At 37.4% G+C, this 11,664-nt stretch overlaps 1 protein-coding gene across 4 annotated transcripts in view; it reads left to right on the forward strand.

Annotated features, from left to right (window-relative positions):
- LOC122639828 (cysteine-rich receptor-like protein kinase 10) overlaps nt 1-4,960 on the forward strand; it is a 75,213-nt gene extending 70,253 nt beyond the window's left edge. For 2 of the 4 annotated variants that reach the window (XM_043832822.1, XM_043832821.1), the window contains exon 10: nt 4,537-4,960. In XM_043832822.1, coding sequence (XP_043688757.1) covers nt 4,537-4,872 — 336 coding nt within the window. In that variant the 3' untranslated portion in view covers nt 4,873-4,960. Of the gene's footprint in view, nt 1-2,684; nt 2,807-2,974; nt 3,186-3,415; nt 3,654-4,252; nt 4,404-4,536 lie in introns of all 4 variants that reach the window. The other 2 variants (XM_043832823.1, XM_043832824.1) reach the window with 2 other exon arrangements.
- The last annotated feature ends 6,704 nt before the right edge of the window (nt 4,961-11,664 follow it).

An 11,664-nucleotide genomic window follows, 5' to 3' on the forward strand; every position in this document is an offset into this window, starting at 1 on the left:
ATAAAATGATCATGATTTTAACATATATATATATATATATATATATATATATTCTTATCTAATGTGGTTTTGATTTCTACCTAATAGAATGTGCACCAAACCAAAACCAAATCGTATAACCAAAACCGCACCGTTCGACATGCATCCTTACCAACTCACCATAAAAATCTCATGAGGGTCAAAAAAAGGAATGGTTAAACAAGTTGAATCACTATGGGTAAAGTAACTTCACATAAAATGTAGCAAAATAAAGGTTTTAAAAAAACAAGATTAGAAAGGAGCTAGGATCGATATCAGTCTTTGCCAATAACGATCTGGATCGATTCAGATTGGTCAATTTTACCCCAATTATTCATTAAAAAAAAAATCAAAATTTTTTTTTATGGTTTTACCCTTATCCGATACCAATACCTAATGTATACGACTGTACCCAATGTTATAACCACATCATAATTGCACCAATAATTAGGAATCTCTCCACCCTAACTTCACATGTTTTTTTTAATAATAAATATATATAATATTAAGAAACTAGAGAAAATATAAGATCATTACAGTTGTGAGTAGTCCTATGATGAGAGCTAATATGTTGAGCCACATTGGTCAACCAAAAAATTAAAGAGCTGTTTTGGGTTAACAGAATTCTTCTTTAGAATATGGGATTTTGCGCAGTAGGTCACAGTTCGAACACCAGATTCCTCGTAGTTGAATATCAAAAGTTCGAGCATGTTTGATTCCCTTCACCATTGCCGTGAGTTCTGGTTCTAAAACAGAGGTGGTTTGCCGGTGTTTTCCCTCGTGTTTGATGCGTTCACACACGTGAATCTCCCACGGTTGAAAATATTTCCTTCCAGAGGGTTAGTGGGTAGTGCTGCCGGCATTTGAACCCTAACTTCGAAGAACATTTGGACAACTATGTTGTCTGAAAAATATAAAATATTGCCTGTGGATTGATTATTAATTCCAATCATAAGTCAGAAAAGGTCAAATGAGTTAAGCTGGTTGAGAAAATTCTCTTCTCACCTCACTATGGTTCATATATCATTAACTGCAGTGAGGCAGATAGAGAATTGGGAGAAACAATGGAACCATGTGCCAACAACAAGACCCCAAGAGCCACACTGATCTTGTTGTTGTTCTTCTTCCTCTATGCCCTCTCTTTCTTGGTCAGCTTCAGCAGCTGCGCCGACCCTTCGTACCTCTACGACGCTTGCTTCAATACAACCCTTTACACATCCAACCGTGGGTACCAATCCAACCTCAACATCCTCCTCTCTTCTCTTTCCTCAAACGCCATCTCCAACCCCAACAACGCCTATCATAATGCCACCGTCGGCCACAACGCCAATGTTGTTTACGGCCGCTACTACTGCAGAGGCGATGTCACCAGCGATGTCTGCCGTGATTGCGTCAACTACGCCGCTAAAGATATCGTCCAGCGCTGCCCTAATGGAAAAATCGCTTTCATTTGGTACGACGAGTGTACATTGCGCTACTCCAACCACTCCTTCTTCTCCACTGTCTCCGATTCCCCTGGCGTGTACATGTTGAATACACAGAACATCTCTGACCCGATTCGGTTTAATCAACTCTTGAGCAATACAATGAAAGAAATCGCAACTGAAGCTGCATCCAATTCATATAGATTCGCCACTCAAGAAGCTACTTTTACTCAATTTCAGAATCTCTATTCTCTGGCGCAGTGCAGCCCTGATTTATCAGGGAACGACTGTTACACATGCCTTGTGAATGCCATTGCTAATCTCCCCATTTGTTGTAGCGGCAAGCAAGGGGGAAGGGTTTTAAACCCAAGCTGTAACGTCAGGTTTGAGGTTTACCTTTTCTATCAAGTTACAGCTTCAGCACCGGCTCCTTTGCCTACTCTTGTTTCTCCGCCGTCTCGGACTAATCTGGCTCCTTCGCCGTCTCCGAGTATCAGAACGACCATTCCTGGTGAGCAAATTAGAGTTTTAGATTCTGAGTATATAAATTCGATATCGCTAAACAGGGGACTTATACTCTGTTTCCCATTTTTATTTTATAACGGGTCCTCAAAGGATCGAACACTCCTGTCAGAAGTTTACCCATTTTCTACAATGGCTCCATTAAATAATTTTCAGAATCGTACTTCATCTGTTAGTAGTGAAGATCTTAAATTGCTATCACCCAGTCTATTCTGAATCCAAATTCGAAAATTTTCAAGCGGCACATTTGGGAATTCTTTCTAATATTTGGAAGTTTTCATGCAGAAAAACAAGAAAGCTCGTCTAGAAAAATTGTTACCATTATTGTGCCGGCTGCGGTTGTAGGGGTGATTCTTATCTCAATACTCTTGTCCTTTTTGCTAATCCGGAAGAAAACCGAGGACCCACCAACGGAAAATGGTATAAGTTTTGGCTTTCTATTTTTTATCTACTCTAAAACACTCGAATTGATTATCCAAAGTTCTGTGTCTTAGCTCCTTTAACTTGATGACATGGATGGTTCAATCTTAGAGTTGAAGCCATTGATAAACAGATTTTGAGATCTGAATGTGATCCTCTGTCTTTTACCTCAAGTGGCTAAAGAAGCCAACGGTTCCTAATCTTCTTGGGCATTTTGCTATTGTTGGGAGGTTTATTTATCTATTCATTGTTCTGAAAGGTCGAACTTTTAATTTATCTTCCTTGTTGGCTTGTGCACAGGTGAGAACACAATTACAAATGAGGAGTCGTTGCAATTTGATTTTAGTACAGTTCTTGCAGCCACAAACAACTTTGCAGACATCAATAAGATTGGTCAAGGAGGTTTTGGTGCTGTTTACGTGGTAAGAAGGAAGTTACAAACATCTAGTTACAAAGTTTTTGTATGTCAAATTTCATAGTGCCATACAATTAAAAATTCTGATTAGTCATGAATTTGGAATTACTGAAAGTGGCTTTCATTTGATCATGAAGCTACACTAGTTTAATAATCATTTGTAATTTATCATCAGGGTAAACTTCCTAACGGACAAGAAATTGCTGTCAAAAGACTCTCAAAAAACTCAGGGCAAGGTGCAAAAGAATTCAAGAATGAGGTTCTGTTAGTGGCAAAGCTTCAACACCGAAATCTAGTTAGACTATTGGGATTTTGCTTGGAGGGAGAAGAAAAGATCCTTATTTATGAATTTGTACCCAACAAAAGCCTCGATTACTTCCTATTTGGTTCGCCCCACACACACTTCTCTCCTCTATCTCTCTTTTTCAGAGTTGTTTTCTCTCAAGATACAGGGATTTCCATGAATTATACATTCCAATTTAATGTGAATTGCAGAAGCGAAACTGAAACTCATGACACTTCATCCTCTTTTGTTCACACACCAACCTTTCATAATAAGCTATTTGTCAAATTGACCAAATTCTAAATTCTGATTCTACCTTTTATTTGGATGCAGATACTAAGAAATGTGTGCAGTTAGACTGGCAGAGACGTTACAAGATCATAGTAGGGATTGCTCGAGGGTGTCTTTATCTTCATGAAGATTCTCGCCTCCGAATTATTCATAGGGATCTTAAAGCAAGCAATATCTTGTTAGATGAGGAAATGAATGTCAAGATCTCGGACTTTGGGATAGCAAGAATTTTTGGCGTGGACCAAACTCAAGAAAATACAAACAAAATAGTTGGGACTCTGTAAGTTTCAGAACCTCATTCCTTCTCATAGTTATGATCACAGAAAACATTTTGACACATTCAAATTTGCCAAGTTCTTAATTGATTTTTTTTTTTTTTTCCTTTTTTCCTCCCAATAGAAAATGTTGGCTAGTATTTGTAGCCTCTGGCCAGGCCTTAATCAACTGCTTAATCTCTGAAATCTACAACCTTTATTGTCTTGGTCCAAAAAAGCAGAGAAACTAAAGGAAATAGATATAGTATTAGACTGGTTTGGTGAGTCATACCTGAACTTAATTTGGACAAGGCAGTTAGACCTAGCTGAAAAAATAACTGGGGTGATTTTTCATGAAAATGGTTCAGCCCATTTGAAATGCTCAACATGAAAATGTAATCTTGGTTAGGAGTGGCCACCCTGATATCAATTGCCATAGCAAAGGCAGAAAAAAAAAAAAAAAAAAAAAGGCTTGGTTTCCTCCCCCCGGGGAAAAAAAATGTTTTTGTTTCATCTTGAAGCTATTTATAGCATCTAGTGTAAGTAATTGAGGAGAAATGTGATCTACTTGAATCTCTATGGCTACCCTTAGTTGCTTAAATTATCCTATAATAATTGCTTGTAGTGGTTACATGTCTCCGGAGTATTTATTGCATGGGCTTTTCTCAGTCAAATCGGATGTATTCAGCTTTGGTGTATTAGTTTTGGAGATTTTAAGTGGAAACAAGAACAGTGATTTCTATCAAACAGACTTTGCTGGGGACCTTATAAGCTATGTAAGTATGGATGTCTGCACTTCTTTTTCCTTCATAACTGTATATTGCTAGAATCTACTACAACATTACTAGGTCCTTCAGTTTTCCTTAAAACATGAGGAACCTAATGACTTATATGGATCAATTGTTGCAGGCATGGAGACATTGGAATGCAGGAACAACCTTTGAGTTGATTGATCCAATCCTGGGAGAAAATTATTCAAGAAGTGAAATGATGAGATGCGTTCATATTGGGTTACTGTGTGTTCAGGAAGATGTAGCTGACAGACCCACTATGGCGAACATAGTCCTTATGTTGAGCAGCAACTCAGTTACTCTACCATTACCCTCAGAACCAGCATTTTATGTGCGAAGCAAAATGGAATCAGGCATGTCAGATCAATCTACAAGCAGTACGATACCGATATCTGTTAATGAAGAGTCAATCAGCTCTGATACCCAAAAATATGAGTGGAGAAGGGTAATGTAGAATAAGTGTATGCTAGTTGTTAAGTGAGGTTGGATTTGTGCAACATTTAGTTATGCCTTGAATGGAGATGGACCATTCACAGAAGCAAGTGAAGGGAAATCATATATTCCCCAAAATAAGGAAAAGGTTTATTTCATAAAAAGGATAAATGAAGAAAGAGCAAAATAGCAGGACGAATTTTTTATTTTTATTTTTTAAGTTTTACAATAAGAAGCTTGAAGCACTTATGTGAGGAAGAGAAATTTAAGGAAAGCAAGGTCCTTGCATGATGGTGGTAATTTTTCCTTCTTTTGGAGGAAGAGATAGCCAATTCCTTGCCTGATGAACTTGCTGAGAGAGGAGTTCACTTGCAGTCATTGTATCTGGCCAACCATCCCATTGAGTGGTAGTCCCCTACAGGTTGCCTAGGCTGTGGCCTTTGTTGTTGTTGTTGTTGTACTTGTAGTGATTTGTATTTCACCTCTCTTTTTCTTTTGTAATAAATTTGTTGTGCTACATTTCACCCAACAAAAGTAAGAGATTTGTCTACGAAGATGCTCTTGCTTATGAGGGCAAGGCCCCCTTTTTGAAACTTCTAAAAGCACAAGTCATGAGTGTTAAGTATCTTTCTTTACTCTTCATCTTTACGAATTCATGGTGATGCAACAGATAGAACTTTGTCTGGCTAGAGATCGTTTCAGATGTCTTCAAATGAGTTTGTTTTCACGGGCAAAGCCTCAGTTGTTTTGGTGGAGAGAACAACAGCTAGAGATTAGTATTCCTAAAAAGAAGAGAGAAAGCTCAAAGTACTTCTTTGGTTGGGGGATGATGATTCAGGTTTCACTTTTGGTACAGCATTATCTGGAAGTTTGCCTTTCCATTGATGATAATGTTGATAAGCTTTGTCACATTTCATTGCAGTAGTTGTTATGACTTGTGAGATCTTCCTGATCAAGCTTTGAAGTTTGATACTGCGCATGTTTGTCTCTCTTTTGGGTTGTTGGAGTTTGAATCTGTTCAATCGATCAAGACCAATCTCGATTTTCAGGCCAATTCCTACTGGATCAAAATCGTTGGAACCCAATCTCATTGCTGATTCTGCTTCCTTGAACTAGAAAGTGACTGAGTCACTGGGTTGTTTCAGTGTACCCTTTGTTTACGAGTCACTGAGTCATTGCTTTGTTCGTAAAGTATATTTTTCTCTCTCTCTCTCTCTCTCTCTCTCTCTCTCTCTCTCTCTCTCTCTCTCCTTATTATTTAACAAATGCACGACATCTTTCAATTTCTCGACCAATTTTTTACGTGTAAAGATAATCTAAAAATTAAATATAAAAAGAGAGAAATAATAGGAAGAGAAAGATGAAGAGAGAGAGAGAGACAGAGAGAAGAAGAGAATATGCTTTACGGATGATGAAGCAAGGTTTGCTTGTGTGAGGAAGCCTACCTCATTTCTAAGAGATAAATTAGGACATTCAATCTTCTATCGACAATTTCATATTAGCCTATTAAATATTAAATAAACAAAGCAAACTTCTCCCACCTCTCCGAATTTTTATCCTCTCAATTACACTGCCCATATTTGACGTCAAATACATCTAATAGAGGAAGGTGGATCCCATGTGGATCCCACTTTGGGCAGTGTGTTCAAGCAGGGGGTAGGATAGTCATTTCTACCTCCTCTGTTAGATGTACTTGATGTCAAGTACAGACAGTGTAACTGAGAGGATAAAGATCCCCACATCTCCCACTCCTCACGTACCTAAATAACAAGTAACATATTACAAAAAAAATAATTAAATAATACGTAACACTTTGGTTGTTGGAGTTTGAATCCATTGAATCGATCAATCTCAATTTTTCAGGCCAATTCCTATTGGATCAAAATCATTGGAGTCCAATCTCAATGCAAATTCTGCTTCCTTGAACTAGAAAGTTCAAAAATAAAACCTTATGAGTCATTGGGTTGTTTAAGAGTACACTTTGTTGACTAAGTTTTTTATGGGAACAGTTCATAGTCAAACTATCAAACTACTAATTGAGGAGAAATATTATCCATATGCATCCTTCTCCCCAACCAAAACTTCCTTGTCTCAAAAATGGAAGATGATATATTCATAGTGGCATGCAACTTCAATGAACCTTAGTAAAATAACTCTTTTTGGAATTTGAGGACAGCACCTTTGTGCATGTTTTTTTTTTTTAAAAAAAAAATTCATATATCTGAATTTCTAATTTATTTTTAAAAATGATTTCTCTTTCTTTCCCTTTCTTTTGCTTTGGGTCATTGAAATTGGTTGTTCCAAACCAAACCCCAAAGAGTGGAGACCCACGTTTCAGTAAATCCAATGGCAAACAAAAGCATCTATTTTCCTCACTTCTTTCATTGTAATGAAACCTTTCCTTTCTTTCTTTTTAATTTTTTGACTTGGTTCATGGTTGATTGAAAGACTTTACGTACACAGGTGGGTTGTTCAACAACAAAATAACAAAATAAAGAAAGAAAAAGGTGGTTATGCCTGTGCAATGTGAACAAAATTTCAAAGTCTTCCCCCCTCAATGGATCACAAATTTTTTTTTTACTACAAAAATTTATTTCTTTTGGTTTCACATCGCTATACCGCAATAATGAATTGAGTTCGTACGGGCATTTCGGACGCAGCTATTGAACTAGCTTTTCTAGTTACAATTTCTGAAACTCTGCCATTATAGAAAGTATTTGATCCAGTTTAATTATAGATACTCAATATCCGGGAGATCCTTTGCCTAAACCCATACGTGTTTTCGTAGGTCTTATTGTAATGGGCTTGTCTGAAAATATACATATCCATATTTTTCCACCACGATACGCATATCATGTCATTACTTGTTGCCCTGCTTCTATTTGTCTAGATGCGATCCAAGTGGGTTCAAGTGCTTGAGTTTAATCAATCCCACAGCCCAGTTCATATAGAATTAATTGGGACTACTTCAAACAAAATTAATGGCCTTTCTTCCATTCATCTTCCTTCTGAAAATCTTTTTTTTTTTTTATTTTTATTTTTATGGTCATTTCTCCTTCATTTTCATGCAACATCTTTGTTAATCTTCCAAACTTAAACTAACTAGCTAATTAACTAAAGGGTAAATTACACGTCACCCCTTGATTTTCAAACGAAACTTAGATCACCTCCTGGTTTTTGAAAAAACTCAAATCATCCCTGGTTTAGACCCCAATATGACAAATTAGCCCTTACTATTAGTTTTATGCTGTTAAGTGATGGTGTCAGCCAGTTAAATAAATTTAAATCCCTAAACTACCCTTGACCAATGCTGAAGATGAAGGAAGGGTAGTATTGTAAGTTTAATTCTAATGTTTAAGTACAAGGGTAAAATAGTCCTTTCCCACCAATAACTAACGATAGACTAACACCGTTATTGTAGAGGGGGTGATTTGAGTTTTTTCAAAAATTAGGAGGTGATCTGAGTTTCGTTTGAAAACCAGGAGGAGACGTGTAATATTTACCCTTAACTAAAGCACCTGACCATGAAACCGGGGCTTAGCCCAAGCATGACCCAGCCTAAGGTCGGGTTGGGATATCTCAGCCCAAGCCCAGTTCTCCATGCTCAGGGCAGGCTGGGCTTGGGCCGCTTGGCCCTATTTTATCATTAGAACATTTGGTTTATTGGTATGATGTCTGTTCTAGTAAAATTTCAGTAGACTTAGATCTTGATCTGGGCCAATTTTTTACCAAAAAGCCTCACCAATTATGAACAAATAGGACCAAAACCAATAAGACCGATTGGTTTGTCCAACAATAACCAACATTGAAACTCTTTTAGTCCGTTATCCTCTCTTGAAGCAAGAAGTTATTTTTTTTCTTTTGTTGGTTACCACATTGAAAACTTAAGAGAGAATAGAGAATTTGATGTCTCTAAAGAAGCTAGACACGAGACATTTGTTTTTTCATGGGGCTGGCGAAATGACTGTCACACTCCCATGAAAAGGTGGAAATCCTTGATGACATGGTGGTCATTTTGCACAATCCTATGTCTAGGTGCAGGGATCGCATGCCTCACACGATCAAGTAACATTATTTCTCCCATAAATAAATAACAGTCTTTCGATCTCCTCCTGATATTTTCTCTCCTTCCTGACCTTATAGCCCTTATTGACGAAAACAATTCCCGCATATTGTTTGGGGTGGTATGAGAGTTCCCCCCACCTCCCCAATGCGGGAAGCATGAGGAACCCTTGCCCATTTATAAATTGCTTTTATAAACTAGCAGAGGATCGGTATCTCTAGACCAACACCTTTGTTACATGGAAGCTGATATTATAGTATTTTTTACCATATCAATATATTTAAGAAATGATCTAGATTGATCACATGTTAAATGTAAAATATTTTATATTTTTGTAGTTTTGAGTCTTGAGTCTCTTGACTATTGAAACTAGGGCTGCAACAAGGTCGGGTTGGGCCGGGCTTTATAGAACCCTAACCTAACCTTGAGCCCCTTAGTTGGGCCCAGGCCCGATCCGACCCTAACTCAGGGCCTGAAAAATCCAACCCTGACCCGCCCTCAGGGTTGGGCCGGGGAGAAAATTATCAATTTTACGTAAATTAACAATATAATAAAATATATTATATCACTTATTATTTTTATATATAATATATTATATAACAAAATGTGGATGACGTTTAAAGTTTATAATATATATATTTTATCAATATATATTTTATACTATAACTTGAAACAGGGTTGGGCCGGGCTGGGCCACGCTTAGCCTGAGGCCTCAACCCTGACCCGACCCGACCCTAACTTAGGACTAGAAATTTCTAGCCCTGACCCACCCTCAGGGCCAAATATCTCAACCCAAACCCTGTTCAGGCTCAGGGCGGGCCAGGGCAGGTTCGGGCCGACATGGCCAAACTTGCACCCCTGATTGAAACCATGTTTTAGCCAAAAAGCAGTAGATTTTTAAAGATCGTGCAACCAACGTCTTGTAAGGAATAAAATAAAATAAAATTAACAACTTGTAACTTACCAAAATAATAATAATAATAATAATAATAATAACTTTCATGGCTAAATAAGCCTTAACCTTTGTTAGCAACAAAACCCCACAAGAGTGCAACACATCGTATACATAGATTTTAGAAATCTATAGGGGTGGGAGGGACTACACCCCGTCCGTTATGTCAAAGACCTGTCAAAAGTTGACCAGATAAGGAGGGGGGGGGGGGGGAGGGGGGAGATAGACAACTTGCATATAATGCCCCCAGCAAAACTATTTCATGACAGCCAACAGACCCCATACACACATACATAGCTGGTGTCAAAAGGTAGCCCGAATCGACAATACTGAGATCGAACCGGCTGAAACTGATATAAGGTTATTATTGGATCATGTTTCGGATTGGGTTTTTGTGATATCGAACGTACATTGGATGGCATCCGATAGGCATCAAACCAATTTGAGTAAATTGGACAAAAACTGAATCCAAACATATATAACTAGATAAGGAACCAATACTAGCTTGAAATTTATAAAAAAGAAAACATATTTTTTCATACTTTGAATATATTTATATGGTAAACCGAAACATACTGAATCAATAAGAGAAACTGAAATCAAACCGAACCCAAACCAGTGCACCCTTATTGGATCATGTTTTGGACTCAAACATTCACACACCGAAACTGGTGTAACCGAACCAAAATCTGTGCACCCCTATTGGATCATGTCTTGTTCTCAAGCATTCTCATATTGAAACTGATCAAACCAAACCCGAAACTCATCCAAACCAACCGATTGACACCGCTAGTCTAACTTCTATTATTGGTGCATATGATTGGGTTAATATTAGGGTTTATTCTGCACATATAGCTCAACACCTCCCCAGTTGGTTAAGTGTGGAGTGGGTTAGTGTAGGTATGTTCATTTAATAGAGATACCTTGTAGTCCCATGTTGATAAAATTCTTTTGAGGAAAAGAATGCTACTTACTCGTGTGTGGTACGCGTTGCATGCAACCAGGTAGTGTTCTCTTTCTCAATTCTTTAATGGGAAAATGAACGCCACCTGATTGTTCATTGTGGCATGCCTTGCACCTAGACACATCGGTGCATGAAATGACGATCGATTTACCTCTAGTGGGGCACAAGTGCCAGGCACAGGGGTACACCACAATGCATGACCGAGCGATCAAGTGGCTTTCTTTCTCCATTCTTTATTATACAACTTGTCTCAGTATCAATGCATGTGTAATTGTCTGTTATTCAAATAATTGAAATTCAATTATATTATTCAATACACTTTCTCTCTAAAACATCGATTCTAGACATGCATTTACATGTGAAAATTTTCTAAAATAAAGCAACTTGTATGGGTGAAGGTTCTATGGCTATTGAATATGATTGGAAATTGACCTGTTAATTTTAAGGTTACAGAATCTATTCCGCAGAATACAATTTAATTGAACTCTTCTTAATAAAAACAAATAAAATAATACAACAAGCAACCAACGAAACTAAATAAATAAATAAAATAATAATCAAAAGCAACACATGCCAGAATTTTTTGTTTTTTTTATGAAAATAAAAAAATATATACAACTTAAGTCAAATACTACATCTGGGAACGTATAAGTTCGTCCATGTCTGTCCCGTAATGAAGTTTTATGTTGTTAAAGTTTTCAGTTGCATCACCTAAAACAAAAAAAAACAATTTATAAGATTTCGAGGAATGTGCTGTTTGTTGGGGTATCTTAAAAGTTAAAGCTCCTTGTTGCAAAGCCAGATCTGACCGATAGTAATCTTTTCTCTTTTTGCT

This window comes from Telopea speciosissima, chromosome 9 (assembly GCF_018873765.1).
Source record: "Telopea speciosissima isolate NSW1024214 ecotype Mountain lineage chromosome 9, Tspe_v1, whole genome shotgun sequence".
In the NCBI taxonomy this organism is placed as follows: domain Eukaryota; kingdom Viridiplantae; phylum Streptophyta; class Magnoliopsida; order Proteales; family Proteaceae; genus Telopea; species Telopea speciosissima.